This window comes from Stegostoma tigrinum, chromosome 1 (genome assembly GCF_030684315.1).
Source record: "Stegostoma tigrinum isolate sSteTig4 chromosome 1, sSteTig4.hap1, whole genome shotgun sequence".
Taxonomy (NCBI): domain Eukaryota; kingdom Metazoa; phylum Chordata; class Chondrichthyes; order Orectolobiformes; family Stegostomatidae; genus Stegostoma; species Stegostoma tigrinum.
Window position 1 is genome coordinate 65,135,508 of NC_081354.1, and position 21,567 is coordinate 65,157,074.

The 21,567-nt window shown below is 41.7% G+C and overlaps 1 protein-coding gene and 1 long non-coding RNA gene across 3 annotated transcripts in view; one reads left to right on the forward strand and one right to left on the reverse strand.

Moving 5' to 3' along the window:
• Window positions 1–1,540: 1,540 nt before the first annotated feature.
• On the reverse strand, window positions 1,541–20,675 carry LOC125452264 (arylsulfatase J-like). 2 transcript variants are annotated; one of them, XM_048530456.1, is made up of 3 exons: window positions 20,321–20,675; window positions 17,847–17,883; window positions 1,541–3,382 (listed from the first exon to the last, which is right to left on the reverse strand). In XM_048530456.1, the coding sequence occupies exons 1-3, from the start codon at window positions 20,625–20,627 to the stop codon at window positions 2,011–2,013; spliced, it is 1,716 nt and encodes a 571-aa protein (XP_048386413.1). In that variant the 5' UTR covers window positions 20,628–20,675; the 3' UTR covers window positions 1,541–2,010. The 2 variants fall into 2 exon arrangements, with proteins under 2 accessions (XP_048386413.1, XP_048386425.1); XM_048530468.2 differs by lacking the exon at window positions 17,847–17,883 and having other exon boundaries at window positions 20,326–20,674.
• LOC125452273 (uncharacterized) overlaps window positions 20,023–21,567 on the forward strand; it is a 35,004-nt gene continuing 33,459 nt past the window's right edge. The window contains exon 1 of the long non-coding RNA XR_007247516.2: window positions 20,023–20,583. This is a non-coding gene — a long non-coding RNA (uncharacterized LOC125452273). The remainder of the gene's footprint in view (window positions 20,584–21,567) is intronic.

Sequence of the window (21,567 nt, forward strand, 5' to 3'; positions counted from 1 at the left end):
TGGAGAAAACCCACACAGACACGGGGAGAATGTGCAAACTCCACACAGACAGTCACTTAAGGCTGGAATCGAACGTGGGTTCTTTAAAGTATTTCCAAACTTTGTACAGGTTCTTTGGCCTTAACAATTGAACATTATCAGTTCAAAAAGCGCCAGCAGATTGGCTTCAAAGGAAGGAACAGAATAAAGTGAAAATTACAATGTTGACTAAAAATAACTGATTTCCAGACGACTGTATCTCACACCTGACTTTGCACAGTCAAACAATTCCTTGAATACCATCAGGTTTTGTGTCTTTCAATTCTTTGTCTAAGTATCAGAAACGGGGATGATAAAGGTGATTTCCACTTCCTTCCATTGGAAGGAATGGAGTAGGGAGTACCTAATGTGTAGTTTGCTGCTTTTCCTGCAGTATTGACACTGCTCGCGGTTTTAAAATTTGTGGTTTTAACATCAATAAACAGACTTCTGTGGGAATCTCTTCAATAAATGCAATTGAAACACATAGCTCTCAAACGGAATTTGAATCCATTCCACTAGCCCTGCCAAATAATCTTGTTCAGCTGTCAGAAAGGAACACAAAGCCAAGCTTTCAAATAACTTTTATTGGGGTGCAGAGAAACACAGATACAATCACATTCTGGGCTTCTGCTACCCTGGGCTCCTTCCCTCCATATAGCCTTATCAACTTTACACAACATTGCTGCTGGCAACTTTCTGCCGAAGAATGTGACTGGCATCTGGATCATGAGCTTTTTGTACTCCTCTACTGCCTGCTGGCACTTCTCACCAGAGGTGGCGAAGCAGTGGGGACAGCCAGCAGCCTGGAGCAGTGTGGAGACAGCCAGCAGCCTGGAGTGGCGTGGGGACAGCCAGGGACCTGGAGTGGCGTGGGGACAGCCAGCAGTCTGGAGCGGAGTGAGGACAGCCAGGGACCTGGAGCGGAGTGGGGATAGCCAGCAGTCCGAGCGCAGTGGGGACAGCCAGCAGTCCGGAGCGCAGTGGGGCAATGGACAGTGGGCCTGGAGTGAAGATGACTTCTGGTTGAGAACCGATGCAGCCTGGGTAGACCACATGGAAACCCTTATAGAAAGACTGTAATGCTCATCTTTTTAGCTTTAGTTCTTATTTAATAATTTATATTATGTATATCTGTTATGTAGTGTAACCTTTTTCTTGCACCTAAGATTTGTACCCAGGTACTTTGTACCTAAAATGATGTCAAACATTGGTGACATTGCACAATTTTCACTGTACTCTTGTTCGTTTTTAACTTGAGTACACGTGACAATAAAGCTAATGCTGACTGACCACCAGCATTAAAATGAGGAACAAAAACAGAAATTGCTGGAAGCTCGGCAGCTCTGGCAGCATCTGTGAAGATGACAATCAGAGTTAATTTTTCGGGTCCGGTGATCCTTCACAGATGCTGCCAGACCTTCTGAGCTTCCAGCAATTTCTGTTTTTGTTCCTGATTTACAGCATTTGCAGTTCTTCCGGTTGTTGTTTAGCATTAAAATGAGGTCAGACGGTTAAAATCTCCAAGGCTGAAAGACACTTGTACTTTTTATTTTGTGTAGAAATTCAATTAAAAATCTGATATAAACATTATCTTTACAAACATGTGTTCCCAAACTTGGCCCAAATGAGAGCAAAAAATATATTTTTCAGTACACCTGAGAAGAAAGGGGTGTCTTGGATTTCCGCTGATACAAATCTATGCATTCTGTAAAAAAACATATTTACACCTTTCACTCTATATCTCACTATACTGGTGAGTGAAGTGCAGAGGGAGGGAGGCCCTGTCCAACTCTTCAGCCGCCCTCATTAATCTTCTGTTGGTCCTGTGTGGGCCACAGGGAAGATAAAATACCCTCCCAGACTGTACATTAAGCTGTTGCTGATATATCAGAAATACCTAATGCTAGCACCATTTTTAAAGTGTAAAGTGCTATCATAGCACTGATTAGACATTTTTCTTTCATTTAACTTAAATCTTGAAAGTGAGCACTAACCCCAAACAGGTTTTTTGAATCGTAATATGGTGTTACAGATGTTGCAGGGCCTTTCTCCCGAGTTGCTATTAATTTGGTTCTTTTCCTCATCATCTCCATTATCCCATGGCACCCAAGCACCACCATTCAGGTCAGGATTGCTTCTTGGATCCTTTGGTGGGTACTTGACGGGAACGGCAGTTTTGTTGTACTGAGCAAGTCTCAAGAGCAACCTCTTGACAACCTCAGGATACTGCTGAGAAAGATCAACTCTTTCATATGGATCAGCTGTTATGTTAAACAGCCAAACCGATTTTCCTTTGGCCCATACTATTCTTTCAAGATTCCACCACTTCCCACCAAAATTTGGGAAGGTTTGAGGGGGGATCCAGTCACTGAAGCCCGGGTTTCCAGTGAGTAGCTTCCAATCTCTGACTCGGATTGCTGCCTGGACAGCTGTGTCCCAAATTCCAAATCCATCATGAGGTGATCTGGTTTTAACGCGTGTGTAAAGAGGATCAATGTTATGCAGTATATCAGTCCGTGGAGAAGGTTTACCTTCACTGATTGTTTCCCAGACATCATATCCATCAAGTCCCAAATTCTCCTCAAGTTCTCCCTCTGCCAGTGTCACTAGAGTCGGGTACCAGTCTGTGATGTGCATCAATCCTTGACTCACACTTCCTTTGTTTTTTATTAGAGGACTATGTACAAAGCCAATACCACGAATTCCTCCTTCCCAGTAAGTTCCTTTCCGCCCACGAAGCGGCCAGTTGCTCCCTCCAGCTAATGGTTGGCCTCCATTGTCTGAGGAATAGATTATCACAGTATTGTTGTAGTAACCGTATTTCTTTAATGCCTTTGTAATGTTATTCACTGCTTCATCCAAACAGGTAACCATAGCAGCATATCTCCGCCGGCCTATGTTCTCAATTGACATGTACCGGCCCAAGTACTTTTTGGGTACCTGCAGAGGTGTGTGCACAGCTTGGAAAGCTATGTAGAGAAAGATTGGCTCCTTAGGGTTGTGCAATGCTAAAATATCGATTGCTTTTTGGGTGTACAAGAAGGTTGAATAAGAATGAGCTCGGTACTCCCAAGCTACATTTTCATCCTTATGCAAGTCATAGCCACAACTCTTGGGTCCATCGCAGATATCGTGGGTGTAATAATCACCACTACCAGTAAGTGATCCAAAAAATGTATCAAATCCTTTTCGTGTTGGAAGACACTCCTTCTTATAAAAGCCTAGATGCCATTTTCCAATCATATGTGTTGAGTAGCCAGCTTCTTGAAGTTTTTGAGGTAGTGTTATATTAGCAAGGGGTATACAATTAGGTTGCCCAGCTCTTATGATGGAATGCTGAAGTCCTGTGTGGATCTGGTACCTACAAAACAAAATAAAAGAAGACAACATCAATCCATTTCACTGTGTAACAATATTTTCAATGCTTTTATACAATAAGTTGGGCCAGGTTCTGCTCTGAGCAGTAAACAACTATCTTGCCAGACAATAATGTGTACAAACACAAATATTGTGTTACAATTTACCACACTGTTAAAAGTAGCGTTTAGATTGGAATTGTAACTTTCTTTGGTGAGTTTAGTTTGTATCCTTCATGTCAGTATAGCAACATCATGAAACTTGATCTAATTGAATATGGTGCCACGACTGAGATGTCATTTTCACACAGCTCATGAAGTTGCATCAGAATTTTGGACAACAACTTTAGATTTCATCAGTTAGCATCCACAAGATAGATCACAATGCACGTCATTAAGAATCTCATCAATGCTAAACATCTCTGCTTATGTCAGAACAAGAACTCGCCTAATGGTAATCAGGGCAATAAGAATAAACAACAATAAGAAAAATGTTGACACAAACATGTTCATTAAAAGCAGTCACTTACTTCTGCTGATATTGGAAAGTTGGGTCAGGTACAGGGTAAGAACAACCTACAAGTTGCTTTATCAGAGTGATTAAATTAGCAAATTAGCAAGAAATGTGTAGAATGAGACACTGATAGAAATAAACAGATGGAAGGAGGGGGTCAGGCCATTTAGAATAGCTTTAAGAGATTGTCAGAAGTCCACAATTTATGAGGGACAAGCCGAATCATCTGGGTGTCTCAGGGAAGAGACATAATGGGAATTGCAGATGCTGGAGAATCCGAGATAACAAAGTGTGGAGCGGGATGAACACAGCAGGCCAAGCAGCATCTTAGGAGCACAAAAGCTGACGTTTTGGGCCTAGACCCTTCATCAGAAAAGGGGGATGGCGAGATTCATATTGGGATCTGAGAGCTTAATCCATTAATAAACCAACAACTGAATTGAAATTACGAATGTGCTACATTCCTGTTTATTTGGTGAGATGCTTATAAATTATCTTGCCTTTTTAGACCAGTTACAAATACTGCAGTTCCAGAGAACTCCCTCGAAGGACTGAGATGAGCCAGAAATTCATTTTCTCAAGAAGATGATGTTCTGTTGCTGTAGCGACTCATCTAAAGTTTCTGATTAAACTTGCAAGTCTTGGGGACATGGCAGAAGCCTGAAGAAAGCATACTTAGCAGGGAAGTTTGCAGTTCTGTTCACTGTAATAGTATGTTTCTGTACTTGATTTACATGAAGTGGAAAGAAGTAGGACCAAATGCATTGGATTTGGAGAAAATTAATCTGCAGGAAACTCACGAAGTGACTCCCCATTAGAACTTGAACTTGCATTAATTTTAATCCTATTACTTTCAAAAATGACTTTGCGGTACCTGAACAGTCTTCCAAATCTTGATAATGAGACCATTGCATTTGTCTTTGACTTGAAGCTTCAATGTTCTCTAAATTTAGGTGACACACAAAAGGTTCCTTGGAACATTAAGTCTTTGTCAGGACTTACTTTGTTCTGCTAATGAGATTTTCTGTCTTTCCCTTCACCTCTCCAGCTGCTTGCTAAGTTCTCAAAAGTGACAGTGGGGAGCTGCAAAGACAGCTTTTACAGATAACTATAATTAGAGGGCTAATTCTAGTGATATTAAACTTACAACTAGCACCAAATATATGCAATTGATAAGTTTAACCAAACCCGGCAGGATTAAGCAGTGAGAAAGCAGTGTTTTTTTTCTCAGACCATGTCATCTGTCATAGACAATAGACAATAGGTGCTGGACTAGGCCATTCGTCCCTTTCAGCCAGCACCACCATTCAGTATGATCATGGCTGATCATCCACAATCAGTATTCTGTTCCTGGCTTATCCCCTTAACCCTTGATTCCACTAACTTTAAGAGGTCTATCTATCTCTTTCTTGCAAGTATCCAGAGACTTGGCCTCCACTGCCTTCTGGGGTAGAGCATTCCATATATCCACCACACTCTGGGTGAAGAAGTTTCTCCTCAACTCTGTTCCAAATGACCTACCCCTTATTTTTAAACTGTGTCCTCTGGTTCTGGACTCCCCCATCAATGGAAACATGCTTCCTGCCTCCAGAGTGTCCAATCCTTTAATTATCTTATACGTCTCAATCAGATCCCCTCTCATCCTCCTAAACTCAAGTGTATACAAGCCCAGTCGCTCCAATCTTTCAACATATGATAGTCCCGCCATTCCAGGAATTGACCTTGTGAACCTACGCTGCACTCCCTCAATAGCCAGAATGTCCTTCCTCAAATTCAGAGACCAAAACTGCACATAATACTCCAGGTGCGGTCTCACCAGGGCCCTGTACAGCTGCAGAAGGACCTCTTTGCTCCTCTACTCAATTCCTCTTGTTATGAGGGCCAGCAGGCCATTAGCTTTCTTCACTGCCTGCTGTACCTGCATGCTTGCTTTCATGGACTGATGTACAAGAACACCCTGATCTAGCTGTACTTCCCCTTTACCTAACTTGACTCCATTTAGATAGTAATCTGCCTTCCTATTCTTGCCACCAAAGTGGATAACCACACATTTATCCACATTAAACTGCATCTGCCAAGCATCTGTCCACTCACCTAGCCTGTCCAAGTCACCCTGTATTCTCATAACATCTTCCTCATACCAGAAGGCACCAAAAGTTGAACTTCGACCCAGATGGGGTAAAGAAAATGAATAGGACAACTGAATTCACACTGCTCATAGGTGGCTTCAATGGACCAATATTCAGGGAATACCGGTTCACTTTCTGTTCATCTTTTTCCTGAAGAAAGTCTAACATTGAAGCCTTGCAGTGTAAGTTTTCGTGATTAAATGTTAATGCATACATACAGAATTGTACTGCAACAATCGAAAGAGTCTAATCCATCAACATTTTATGCATAATGATTTGTTACAAGGATAACTCAGAAATTCATTATTATTCACATTGAATGATTTCCCTAATAGCTATTTAGTGGTACAGAAATTGAACAGTGCTGAAAAAAAAGACATATTTTGACAAGGCTTTTCATCGGCATGGGAAATGTCCTAATGAGGGAAAGATGAAAAGCTTCAACAAAAGATTTGTCCTTTTTCCAACAGGAGTCGAATTTCATGAACTAAAGCTGGGATTTTTGCACACTCACCCACCCTCCAGCAAACCTCAGGCAGAAGTACAGCAGGTGTGTAAAATCGGGGCAGACCCCCTCTTATTCCAGCCGGGCTCTGCCCAGATTAAATTTCATTCTTTGTTTCCAGGTGGGGGCCTTGTAAATATTCAAATGTCACAATCCTGTGATGTAATCAAACCCTGACACGAAATCTCAAAGGGTGTTGTATATAGCCATGAAAACCAATATTGGAAGGACTCAGGAGAGGCCTGGCAGAGTCATGTTATTTATTTTTGTTTATTTCCTTATTGGATTTGGACCATCCCTACATCGAACTTTCCCTCCTCCCCCGTCAGTGCGACTGACACTCAATTCTCCCACCCTGCTGACTCAGTCAATGGGCTGAATGGCCAATGCTGGTTTCTACTTCTTGTGATCACAGTGTTTCTAATCATTCTCAACAGTCCTCAGTGGCGGGCGGAATTCTCACTCCTTCCTGCTGATGCCTCCATTCTTGTCTGAGTGAGAATCGATTTACAGTGCCTGAACACAAAGTATTCCGGGCTTCAGAAAGAAAAATGTAAATTGCTGGAAAAAACTCATCATGTCTGACAGCATCCATGGAGCGAAATTAGAGTTAACATTGCAGGTCCGGCGATCCTTCTTCAGAACCAGCAATTTCTGCTTTCGTTTCTGATTTCCAGCATCTGCAGTTCTTTCAGTATTTTTTGCCCTGGGCTTCACCTCTGCGTGGGCATGCAAGACTTTTGCCCACTTCAGCTCCAACATCCTATACGGATATTGTATTGATCTGTGCCTCAGAGACTCTTACCAATTTTTATGGATGCACCATAGAAAGCATTCTATCTAGATGCATCACAGCTTGGTATGGAAACTGCTCTGCCCAGGACCGTAAAAAATTACCAAGAGTTGTGAACACAGCCCAGTCCTTCATGCAAGCCAACCTTCCATCTACTGACTCCATTTGCACTTCTCACTGCCTCAGGAAAGGCAGTCAACATAATTAAAGACCCCTCCCACCCCAGTTACAATTTCTTCCAATCTCTTCTGAAGGGCAGAAGATACAAAAGCTTACATTGATGGACTAACATATTCAAGAACAAGAGAAAGTAGGAACTGCCGATGCTGGATACAAGAAAGGCTGCATCAGCAGGAAGGAGTGAGAATTCCACCTGCCATTGAGGAGTGTTGAGAATGATTAGAAACACTGTGATCAGTAGCGCTGTGTGAAGCAGAAACCAGCATTAGCCATTCAGCCCACTGACTGAGTCAGCAGGGTGGGAGAATTGAATGTCAGTCGCACTGACAGGGGAGGAGGGAAGGCTTGATGTAGGGAAGGTCCAAGCCTGATAAGGAAATTTATTTTCTGAAGAAGGGTCTCGGCCTGAAATGTGAAACTTTCCTGCTCCTCTGACGCTGCTTGGCCTGATGTGTTCATCCAGCTTCACACTGTGTTATCTCAGATTCAAGAACAACATCATCTCCGCTGTTAAGATCATAAGACATAGGAGTGGAAGTAAGGACATTCGGCCCATCGAGTCCACTCCGCCATTTAAATCATGGCTGATGGGCATTTCAACTCCACTTCCCTGCACTCTCCCCGTAGCCCTTGATTCCTTGTGAGAGCAAGAATTTATCAATCTCTGCCTTGAAGGCATTTAATGTCCCGGCCTCCACTGCGCTCCGTGGCAACTAATTCCACAGGCCCACCGCTCTCTGGCTGTTATTTGACTGTTACATGGACCTCTCAAATTTCAAATTTAGTGTTGACCTTGCTCTTGGTGCACTATCTCTGCAGGCGTAACATTGTATTCTTCATTCTGTTCTGTTACTCTAATACACTTCATATGGTATGATCACCTTGTGCTGAACGCAAAACAAAACTTTTCACTGCACCTAGGTGAATGTGACAATAATAAGTCAAATCACAAATCAATAATTATACTTGTTATTCAAGCATGTGGATGAATAAAATTTAAATAAAGTCGAATTGAAAAGATCCAAGCTGACTTTATTATCATCATCTAGATTGATAATTTTTTTAAAAAAATGTTGCACTGCAGGACTTCTGGCTTCCAAATACAGTCTGGTGTAATTGCATTCACTGTTTGACATTCCGGATGGTGGCAGCTATAGGTTTGGGTTAATGTGCCCATTGAAGTATTTCAGTTGTGATATCATCATTATAAACATTGCAGATGGTTGTTAGTTATACTTCTGCTAAACAACAGTGGTAAGACAACCACAAACTTTTACCGTAATTGCTCTCCTCCCTCCTGTCCCTAGTGACATAAAATTCCCCTTTAAAGTATTCAGTTTTGTGCAATACTTTTTACATGTTCAGTCAGAATACAAATTATTTGGAACTGTTCCCATACTAAACTGGAGCATTTAGTAGGTTGAAAAGAATGTAGTTAAATGCAATCTGTGTGAAAAGAATCAGCTTAACTTTGTTCAATGTATTTGATTCTGTCTGACATTTCTGCATATTTGAAAGCTAAAACCCTTTCTATACTTTCTGGTTTAACTAATGGTGCTGTAATAGATGTGGAATTTTATTGGCATTGGTCCAAGATGTGTTCCTTATTATGGGCCTCAAAGAAATAGAATAGGCAGCAAGAACTTGATTTAAAAAAAAACACCTAAATAATGACAGCCTGCAACATAGTAGGTTCTGATAAGCATATTAGTGTTTCAGAGGAAACGGATCAAAATGGTCAGTTTTTAAATGTTTATTTGGTACTTTTAGATTGCTAGGCAATGTCCAGATACAATCAGTCTTCGGTAATTGCATTAAACCCTGACAACTGCTTCTCACAAATGTATACACAGCTGTAAAAAGTAAATGTTTACTTTATATTTGAAACAATAAAACTTAGCTTAAACAAAAGTGATGGTGTTGGGTAGCCATTTGCCAAAACTAATTCCGAATTTCCCATTCACTTATGATTTTGCTGTTCGTTATTTATGCCCTGCGTTTCCAACCTCAGCTTTCAAGCAACGAAACAAATCACAATGAACTATCTACAACAGAACATTTCTCCCATCATCTCAGGAGCTGGAAAATAGCACACCACTAAATCAATGTGCATTATCCTAACGATTATTAAACCCATGCACACCCAACACCCAAAATCTCTCCATTACTGGGCATCATTCAAGTGAAACATCTCTGAACTGCCTCCAATTAAATAATATCTTTTCTCAAAACTGCTTATCGTATTCCACGTGTGATCTAACCACATTTATTTACAGCTGAAAGACTGGCATTTTCAAGGTGCCATAACTGTACCAAACATACCACCTGTTTCAAACAAAGTGGAAACTGAGTCAAGAAATAAAAATGGAAAATGTTAATTGGCAGTTTGGATAATATTGTGGACACTGAAATGGAGTTATCAACCTGGATTTTGCCACAAACATCAGGATTCAATCACTGGGACTAAGTGGGAGACCAAGGCCATGACTTACTCTCTTGCGTTGGGTGTGCATGGGTTTGAGAAATGCCAGATTTGCAAACGTGACGTTGAAAAACATCTACCCGCACTCTCCCATTTTTAGTTGGGTGGAGGGCAATCATGTGGGTTGAAGACAGACTGGGCAACAGGCAACCAAGGAGGAGAGCAGGAGGCTGCCATTTCCTGAGGTGTTCCAGGCACTGTGCTCACAGTTCCAAAATTACCATTCGACCATCAGCAAGAGGAACAGGAATAGGCAATTCAACCCCTTGAACCTGCTCCATCTTTCATTAAGATCATGGCTGATTAGACATTCTTCACTTCAATTTTCCTGTCCTTTCCACATAAGCCCCAATTCCCCATACTGAGTTCCAAAGACTCAAAACCCTTTGAGAGAAGAAGCCCCTCTTCATCTCAGGGTTTACAAGCACCCCTTAATTCTGAGACTATGCCCTTTGGTCCCAGACTCTCCCATGAGGGGAAACATCCTAACAGCATTTATCCTGCCAAACCCCTTAAGAATTCTACATGTCTCAATGAGATTACCTCTCATTCGTCTAAGTGCCAATGTCAGCCATAATCGAATGGTGGAGCAGATGTAATTGGCCGAATGGCCTCATTCTACTTCAATGTCGTATTATGGTCTTATAGTAAGTAGTGCCCAAACCTGTTTAATTGTGGCCCATAAGAAAATCTCTCCATTACTGGGCACCATTCGAGTGAAACATCTCTGAACTGCCTCCAATTAAATAATATCTTTTCTCAAAACTGCTTATCGTATTCCACGTGTGATCTCACCAGCACCTTGTACAGTTGCAGTCAGGCTTCTGTGCTCTTGTATTCCAACCTTCTTGCAACAAGGACCAACACAGCATTAGCCTTTCTGATTACCTGCTCTACCTATGTGTTAGCTTCCTCTGTTTCATTCAAAGTCCTCCCAATCTCTTTGTATTTTAGCTTTCTACAGTTTTTCTCTATTTAAATAATATTGTTCTTTTCTCCTCCTTTACAAATTGAATAACTTCACATTTTCCAACATTATACTCCACTTACCAACCTTTTTCCCATTTACCTATCAATATCTCTCCATAAGCTACTTGGTATCCCTCTCACAGGCAGGTTTTTCACCGATATTTGCATCAGCTGCAAACATACACTTCCTTCCTGCAAATCATTAATCTGTATTATAAACAGTTGCAGTCCCACCACTGATCCTTGTGGAATCTCATTAATCATCAACCTGAAAAAGAACCCTTTATCTCCACTATCTGTTTCTTGCCCATTAGCTAATTCTCTATGATACCAAAATACCAGCTCCAGCACTGTGGGCCCTTCTCTTATAACTTAACCTTTCGTGATGTACCTTGTCGAATGCTATCTGGTAGTCCAAATCCGACACATCTACTTGTTCTCTTCTATCCACTCTAGTTGAGAATTCCGCAAGAAACTCCAATAAATTAGGAAGACACAATTTCCCTTTCATGAAGCCATGCTGATTCTGCTTGATTAGACTATGATTTTTAAATGTTCTGCAATTACTTTGTAAATAATTAATTCCAACACATCTTCAACAATACGCATCAAGCTAATCAGCCTGCTTTTTGCTTCCCTCTCTTTTTGAATAGGTGCGTCACATTCCAAGCATCCACAATCCAAGGACTTTCAAAAAATTACAACCAATGCATTTACAGTTTCTGTAGCTACCCTTTTAGGATCCTAGATTGCGAGCCATCAGGACCAGGGAACCTTCTGCCTGTTGCACCATTAGTTTGTCTATTAACGTTCCTCTACTGATGGTGACGGAACTTAATTCCTGCTCCAAATTTTTTCATCTGATTGAGACGTTCGAAGCATCGTCCACTATAAAGAAGCAAAATGTCATTTACTAAATGTCATTTAACTCATTTATTTGTTTCCCATAATCATTTTCCCAGATTCATTTTCTAAAGAGCTTTTGTTCACTTTGACCACTCTCTTTCTTCTTATACATTTAAAGCAGTTCTTGTTATCAATTTTTAATATTCCTCACTTGTTTGCCCTCATAGTTTATTTCCTCTGTTATCTTTATCATCCTCCTTTGCTGGATTCTTAGTTTATTCTAGTCTTCTAAACTAACACTGACTTTTACCTCCTTGCGTGCTTTTTCTTTCAATTTAATGATATCCTTAATTTCCTAGGTTAGCCATGTTTGGTTTATCCCTCACGTAGAATCCTCCCTCCTAACATGGATGTGTTTTCTGAGAATAAGAGAATCTCTACAGTGGGGAAAGAAGCCATTCGGCCCATCAGGTCTAGACCAGTCCTTTGAACAGCATCCCATCCAAACCCAGATCCTACCCTATCCCCATAATTCCACATTTACTCTGGCAACACACATCACCTGCCCATCTCTGGATGTTTTAGAATAACTAAACCAACTAACCTGCATACCTTTGGGCTGTGGGAGGGAACCAGAGCACCCACCAGAAATCCATGCAGACATGGGGATCATGTGCAAACTCCACAAGACAGTTGTCCAAGGCTGAGAATTGAACTGGGATTCATGGTGCTGTGAGGCAGCAGTGATAATCATGTGTCATCCTTTTTCCTGACAGTAATGAATTCCCTCCTCGAGTGTCCATTACTGCTTGCTTACTATCATTCCTGCTAATATATCGATCCAGTTTACTTTAGCTATCTCTAGTCTCATTTCTTTGTAATTCCTCTTATTTAAACACAGTTGTTTCCAGCCCACTTTTCTCACTCTTGAACTGAATGTTATGTTATGAACACTGCTTCCAAGCAAACATTTACGCTCAGGTTATTTATTAAGCCTGCCTCATTACCCATCTCTGAATCCAAGATTGTCTGCTCCATGGATTATGACTTTAGGAAATGCACTCTATGAATTTGTTGTCCTAGTTACCCTTTCCAATTCGATTAACCTAGTAAACATGAAGATTAACGTTACCCATGATTATTGCTCTGATCTTTCTCTATGCTCCTAGAATTTGTTGATTTGTCACCTTTCCGACAGAGTGACAACTGTATGGGATCTGCACGTTACTCCTACCAATGTTTTCTTTCCATTGCTGTGCTTTTTTTTAACCTCTGCCCAAATGGACTCCAAATCAAGCGAGCCTAGATCATAGAATCATGGAATTTTACAGTACAGAACGAGGCCATTGAACCCACTGTGTCTGTATCATCTCTCACAAGTGTCCTCATTTCATCTCATTAGAAGAGCACTTCCCAACCGCCTTTCCCATCCCTCCTGTCTCTCTGAAAGTTCAAAGATATCTTAATGTTAAGTTCCCAGTTTTGATCTCTTTGCAGCCCTGTTTTCGTAATGGCTATGAGATCATATTTATTTACCTTGACACCATTGACACCATCAATTCATCTACCTTATTCCAAATGCTTTGTGCATAAAGATACAAAGCCTTTAACTTTGTTCTATTATCAAATTTCCAACGCTTTTATCACTCTTTGGTGCTATATGACATTCACACATTCTTTCCTTTTGTTTTCTGGTAACAATCTGCTCATTATTAACCAGCAACTGAACCCAAACTCCCACCATTTAGTTTAAAGCCCTATTCACAGCCCTAGTTAAGTGATTCCCCAGAACTCTGGCCCCAGCATGATTCAGGTGGAGCCTGTACCATCGGAACAGCTGCCTCCTTCCCCAGTACCAGTGCAGAATATTCTGGGTGCAGTCTGATAAATGCTCTGTAGAGGGTATCCACCTCTCAAATTTGGACATTGAACAGCATGACCATTGCTGAATCCTCCACTATCAACATTCTTGGGGTCACCATTAACCAGGAACGTAACTGAATCAGCCACATAAATACTGTGGCCACAAGAGCAATTAAACAACTGGGAGTTCTGACGGTTAAAAATGTGATGAAATACCCCCAGTTGTCCAAATGAGCGGAGCTCCAAGAGTTTTTGCAATTTGGATGTGAACATAGGAGGTACTGTTAGTAAGTTTGCAGATGACACCTGGCGGTGTAGTGGACAATGAAGATGGTTACCCCACAGTACAATGAGATCTTGATGGGCCAATGGGCCAAGGAGTGGCAGATGGAGTCTAACTTAGATAAAAGTCAGGTGCTGCATTTTGGAAAGAGAAATCAGGGCAGGGCTTAAACACTTAACGGTAAGGTTCTGGGGAGTGTTGCTGAACAAAGAGATCCTTTACGTGCAGGTTGATAGTTCCCTGAAAGTGGAGTCACATGTAGGTAGGATAGTGAAGAATGTGTTAGGTATGCTTGCCTTTATTGGTCAGTGCGTTGAGCATAGGAGTAGGGCGGTCATTTTGCGGCTGAGCAGACATTGGTCAGGCCACTATTGGAATACTGCATGCAATTCTGGTCTTCCTGCTATAGGAAGGATGTTGTGATACTTGAAAGGGTTCATAAAAGATTTACAAGGATTGCCAGGTTTGGAGTGTTTCAGCTATAGAGAGAGGCTGAATAGACTGGGGCTATTTTCCCTGGAGTGTCAGAGGCTGAGGGGTGACCTTATAGAGGTTTACAAAATCATGAGTTGCATGGATAGGGTAAATAGACAAGGTCTTTTCCCCAGGTTATGGGAGCCCAAAACTAGAGGGTATACGTGTAAAGTGAAAGAGGAAAGATTTACGGGGCAACTTTTTCACAAAGAGGATGGTGCGTATATAGAAATGAGCTGCCAGAGGAACTGGTGGAAGCTGGTACAATTACAACATTTAAAAGACATCTGCATGGGTATATGAATAGGAAGGGTTTAGAAGGATATGGGCCAAATGCTGGCAAATGGGACTAGGTTTATTTAGGATATCTGGTCAACATGGACCATTGGGCCGAAGGGTCTGTTTCCATGCTGTATATCTCCATAACACGATAAAGCTTGACACCATCCAGGACAAAGTGGACTGTTTGATGGGCACCACATCTAACACCTTCAGCATTCACTCTCTCTGCTCCAGATAAATAGTCTTAGCAGTTTGTACCATCTAGAAATTGCATTGCAACAACTCATGGAAGGCTCCTGACAGGCACCTTCCATGACCTCCGCAAACTAGAAGGACAAGGGCAGCAGATGCGTGGGAACATATAGCTGTAAGTTTCCTTCCAAGTCAAGCACCATCCTGATTTGGAACTGTACCACTATTCTTTCATTGCTGCTGGGTCAAAACCCTGTAATTACTCCCTATATCCCAAGGGTGTTCCTATATCCTAAGGACTGTAGCAGTTCAATAAACCCCCTCACTACTACCTTTCCAAGGAGACTTAAGGATGGGCAATAGATGCTACGGATCCTACATTCTGAGAATGAATAACATAAAAATTGATTGCGTGTGGGAATTTTGAAGACACATGGTTGATTTTCGACATCTGTTGTTTTCCTGACGTAGAGACTATTGAAGTGTACAAATAGCTCTGGCTGATTTTTACAAACAATTAGTTCCAGTTTTCTGATATGGGTACATATTTGCTAAGCATCAAAAAACTTAGCTTCTGTCAGTAGAATGAATCTCATATTCTATCTGACAGTACAAGTAAATGACTTCTGATAATTCTATCATTTCTAATTTCATCCTCTGTATATTCTCAATACCTTCACCTAAGTATAAAGTACAGCTTTAAAGTAAATGTTTGATTTTAACTGTGCATTGCACCTAATGCATCAGTCAATCTAGGCAACCCAGTGGGAGCTGATATCTCAGTGTCAGCCAAAACTGGGAATGAGATCCAAGTTTTCCAGTCTAATTACTCAATGATTTTTTCCACTTCTTAAAACTTATGCAACATAATTTTCAGGTTGAGAAATTCTACTTCAAATCCTCTGCTGAGATTCTATCATGGTCAGCTCCTGACTAGGAAAGCATTGAGCTATACATGGCAGTCGGAGTCATATCATGAACAAGAAACCAGTTGTTTGAGAGCAATGCAAGTATCATCCTGCATCTTTCTGCCACAAGCCAATTGCAAGCAGCATCTTGCTGCATCACTAAAATGTCATGAGAGGGTGACAAAACAATGTGAAATCACTGAGAGGTAAAATGAATGGAAGTGGTTGAAGTTCTCCTGGTGGGACCTGAGAAGACCACATTTTACACATTGATAATAAATTCTGCTTAAAAAGATAACATAGAAGATGATCCACAATTCAATGAGAATGTGCTATTAAACTGATATACCCCTCATGCTTTCTGTTTTTAGATTCCAGTACTCTGGACAGTAAGATTTGTATTTTTGTTTTCATCATGTTTTCCATTTACACTGAAACTTAGCTGTCTAAAGTGAAGCTTTATTGGTATATTACCCATTTACTTCACATTACATCCTACCATAATCAAGTAGAAATATCTCCATACTTTTTCATACATACTTGAATAATGCACATTCTGAAATGGTGCATCTATAGTTCAGAATTTAGCAGGTTAAGTAGGATTGTCAAAAATACTTCAGTTTTCATTTACGAACCAGCTTTCATGTTGCGATTTGCCCAAGGCTCTTCACAGAAGTGAAGGAGCGATCTGATACTGAGCCAATTTGTAATCCTGAGGGACAAGAGCTCTATTTGTTAAAAAGAAACTGGTATGAACAACTAGAATGTTAAGGGGCAACGTAAAATGAAAAAAAAACAAGATTGCAAGGAAAAGAAATTCACTCAAACCAGTGAATGGGAGAGTTACAAAAAAGCAAAGGGTTACAAAGCAGTTAGCATGAGCCACAGAAAGGGACTATGAAAGTAAAATTGTATTTGATGCTAAAATCAATATAAAGCTATATGACAATTTAGAGGGTAGCTGACAGCAATATGAGCTATTTAAAAACTTGTGATAATATAAATCTCAATGAATAAAAAGAGGACATGTTAGATTATTTTTCATCAGTATTACAGTAGAGGCTGTGGACTTCCCAAGGAAACCATTACCAATTCAGGAATGGGGGAACTCACCAAAATTAACATCAGGAAATTAACAAAGGTCAGGAGACTATGTTACTAAAAAGTGACAAATACTCAAGATCAGATGGTTTTCCACTAAAGTTTAAAAGAAGTAGGAAAGAGTTTGCAGATGCCCTAGTTACGGACCTACAAGCTTTTAAATAAGGAATGATTTCTATTGATTGAAAATTGTACAAGTTACACTACTGGTTGCAAGAGATGAGAAAAGGAAATCAAAGAATTACGGACCTTTTTGGTTATAAGCTTCTGTCACCAAATTACAAGGTTTTAAAACAGGTGTGGAGAGATTGAACATTTTCAGCTGACTGGAGAGAGCCAAAATTGATCTGTAAAGGGTAAATCATGCTTAAGAAACCCGATTAAATTTCTGTAGTGATAAATAATGTAGTAAACAAATGAGTATCAATGATTTTTTAAAATTTTGATTACGAAGGCATTTCATAAAGTATCTCATAAGATTCATTTGTTAAATTTAAAACTGATGAAGTTGGAGAAATGGAGTTGATCTACCTGTACATTGAAGACTGACTGAGTGGCAGGACACAAAGTGTAGCAATGATGGGCAGGGTACTCTAATTGATAGGATGGCATCAGTAAGCGTACAACAGGAGCCTCAACTACTTGCTATTTAGTAATGACTTAGGTGCAGGGATAGATAGTCATATGTCCGTATTATCCACAAGGATAGTTGTCAATGCTACCAATATAGTTGGAAGAACAACATTACAAACTGATAGTAATAGATTAAATGAATAAAACTGTGGGAACTGGATTTCAATATTGGTAATTGTGAGATCATTCACTTTGTACATATAAAGGTTAGAACAGAGTGTTTTCTAAATGGTGAGAAGTAGGAAACAGTGAATGTTTAAAGAGACTCACTAGTCTATGTACGTAGATCATTGACTATCATGGATGTATACTTACATATACACAAAGGTCAATTGAATGCTGGCCTTTGCACCTCGAAGAGAAGAATACAAGCAGTTAAAGTCATGCTCCTGAACTCCCCAGTTAGGTTATACCTAACGTAATGTATTCGGTTCTGCACAGATCCTAAGAAGGATATTGTGGCCTTGGAGGAAATGCAACCTAGATTTACTAAAATGCTGTAACTCCTGACACAGAACAGGAACAGTTGTGCTTATACATTTGGCACTCGCTCTGTCTGCTGATATTTGCATGGTTTCTCCCACTGTTAACATTATAGCTCTATGCCTGCTGTCCACATCACGCTTTCTCCTCCTGTCCCGACACTGGCCTGCTTATTGCCTTTTTCCCAAGCCCTCACAACCCCACTTACTGTCTTGCTTGAGATGAGTTGAAGGCAGTAGGAGTCCAGGAAAAGGGCATAGGTGGGAGGCCATGAGGTCTCAGCAGAGGGGCAGTGAGCATGAGGCAGCGAGGTACCAAGTCGGGCAGGGAGAATAATGCTCTCTATTGGAGGAGTTTATTCTGTATCATCTTTACACAGATTGCTGGCTTGTGATGCCACTAAAAGTAACATTGTACACATGGTAATAAGAGATATGGGCAAAGATAGACTTACGGAATTAGGTCACAGATCAACCATGATCTCACTGAATGGCATAAAAGAAGTTAAATGGTTAATTTCTGCTCCTGTATTCCTGTAAAATAACTAGTCGTCAATTCAAAGAAGAAGATATTAGTTGAGGTAACTGGTAGTGTAAAGTGTATTTAAAAACTGAGTAATGAGGACATTCTTAAAGGTCAAAAGGAATGCTGATTCAGAAAGACTTAGAGTAAAAATTCCAAGTAATGTGACCTATTTCACTTATTAGAGACATGGAAACTAGTATCATCTGAAATGTATAACATATATCGGGTAGCAAAATAGCTCCATTGGCCTGAAGAGTGGTCTAAGATGTTCAGTAACCATACGCATGGTCAAGGTGAGTGACGAGCATCGATTTAATTCAATAGCTGCTTTCACCCACCTATCAACAATCTTGAGCAGCCACAACTCATATCCCATATTCACAGTTTCAAGTCATCCTCATGCACTTTGCTCTGCTGCAAGCTCCACATTTGCATTTCAGTTTGTACACACTACCAATCAACTGGGCCTCAAGTGCTCGAACCAACACTCCCTGTCGCAATGTCTTCTCCCTTGTAAGATGTAGTGTTGTACAATTCAGGTATCACCAGCTAATTGGTGAGGGAATTGCACCACGGTGGGCATTATTACAGTGGCCATGATTGAAGCTATGGCCAGCAGCTGGACTGAAACCGCCAAAGCCGACAATAGCTTTCCTCTCCACTCCTTCCTCCCCTTTAACCCAAAATTTCCCTTGATTTGCAAACTGCAGAGTGTAAGAATGAGGTCTGAAGAAGAGTGAAATCAGACTTGAAATGTTCACTCTCCCCAGAAGCCGCCAGAACTGCTGAGGTTCTCCAGCGCTTCCAGTGATTTTTTAAAATTTCAGATTTCCAGCATCTGTGGTATTTTGTTTTTATTCGTGTAAAAGTGCACAATGTTGCCCCCTTACCTGTTCCCTGACCGGACCCCTATCCCTGTGCTGTTCTCCTGGGACATACTCAGGGACAACAAACTGGCCAATCAGCAGGACAGGAGCTTACAATTTAACCCCTTAAGCATTGTCATCATTCTGCTGGATCTCAGTTGTACATTGTTTTTCAGTCCAACAACCCTTTCCTGACATTGAATGTCCAATCTGTTTGAGTGACCAAGCTCTGTACAAAGTAGCCATTGTTTGCATGCTTTAACATTCAGACCCGTGAGGGGGCAAGGCCGACATTATCAGCTCTGTATCTGCCACTAGGAAAACAATTCCTCTTTTGTAAAAAAAAATCCAAAATCATATAGAGGACATTTCCATAAGATACGGAGGAGGGGGGAGTGCTGTGAAGGATTGCAGAAAATAACAAATCAAACAAGTAACATATACCTCTTCTGTCAACACCTCGGGAACAGGAGAGACAGCGAGACAGCAGGAACTGCAGTTGCTGGAGAATCTGAGATAACAAGGTGTACAGCTGGATGAACACAGCAGGCCAAGCAGCATCAAAGGCAGCTTGGCCTGCTGTGTTCATCCAGCTCTACACCTTGTTACCTCGGAAACAGGTCATCTTTTTAAAACAGCCATGCTTTTACCTATTACCACACATTGTGGATTCTTTTAAACTTGTAATCCTGAAGAAAATATACATTTCTGCACATCAGCAGGATTGCGGCAGATTTTATAACTTCACCTGCAGCTTTTGTTTGCATTACCTGCAGGTACCATCTCGCTCACTCTATGTTAAAAAAAAACACCTATCTGCTGACTGTCTTGCAATCCTTGCCAGCGAGGACTGAACTCATAAATTGAGCGGACAGTAGGAGTTTGGAATCTGCAAAAACAGAACGTGTTCAATACTTAACCGGCCCGTCATGAGTTGGCTCCTGGACGGGGTGCAGATGGGCTGGATGTAGTAGTTCTCCAACTTAACCCCTTGTGCAGCAAGCCTGTCCAGGGTCGGGGTGTGGATTTCCGAGCCGTGATAGCCCACATCGTGGAAGCCTTGGTCGTCGGCGAGGATGAAGATGATGTGCGGTCTGGAGGCGCTCTGGCTGCCGGGATCCTGCACACCGGGGGCTCGCAGTTCAGGTTCGAGCCAGTCCCAGGACAAGTAACCGAAGGTCAGTAAACTCGCCACTGAGAACCCAGCCAGGGCACTGATCATGACGGTGACGGCGATGTTTAGTGATTTTTTTTATTATTTCTCCACCCTCCCCCCCCCCCCCCAACCAAAGGTCAGACGGTGGAGCACTTTAGCAGCGTGACTAACATAGGCGGGAATGTAGCTGGGTTTTGGGGAACAGCAATAAGGAAGCGGACAGTGTGGAGGAGAAGCCGGGCACAGTGGGACACAACGTGGGGGATCGGAGCCGGTTTCCCTTCACCATGCTGGGCTTCAGTGCACGGTGATGCTGCACTCGGTGCTGGCGCCGCTCGCCTCTCCCTATGGGTCGTACCGATCGTCGGCATTGACCGCCCTCCGCCCACCTCCCTCACCGCCTTTCATTCACCAGGGTCGGCTGCCTCCTGAGGGGAGGAGGGAGGGAGGTTCGGGGCACCGGCTCCCAGCCACTGCAGCACCGCCTTGTTTTGTGACAAACGCCCCCAGGAGAGGTCCGCCTCTCTTTAATAGTGGAGGCAAGGGGTGAGCTGGCCGAGTGCCCGCTCGGATCACATCATCGGTCCACCAGCTATTCCGCCACACCGCCTTCTCGGTCAAAGAGTAACAGAATTGCAGTGTGTGGTTCTTTTACATAGTGCGAGAGCTGGGGGAGGGGGACCGATTCTGGAATTTTGACTCAGGGACTTCCGAAAGCTTGTGATTTCAAGCAAACCTGTTGGATGGACTGTAACCTGGGTGGAGTGTGACTTCTGACTAGGTTAGGGTGAGCAGGAGGTAGAGTGCAGTCCTCAAGGGGCCTTAAGTTCTTTGTGCACACCGACTGGATTCAATATAATACCAACTGAAATAACAGCATTTCATAACAAATAAAATCACTTCATAGCACTAATAAAATCACTTCATAACACTCGTAAAACCACTACACAGCACAAGTAAGATCACTTCATAACTTAAGACGCAAGTGTAACCCTTGGGCTTTTTA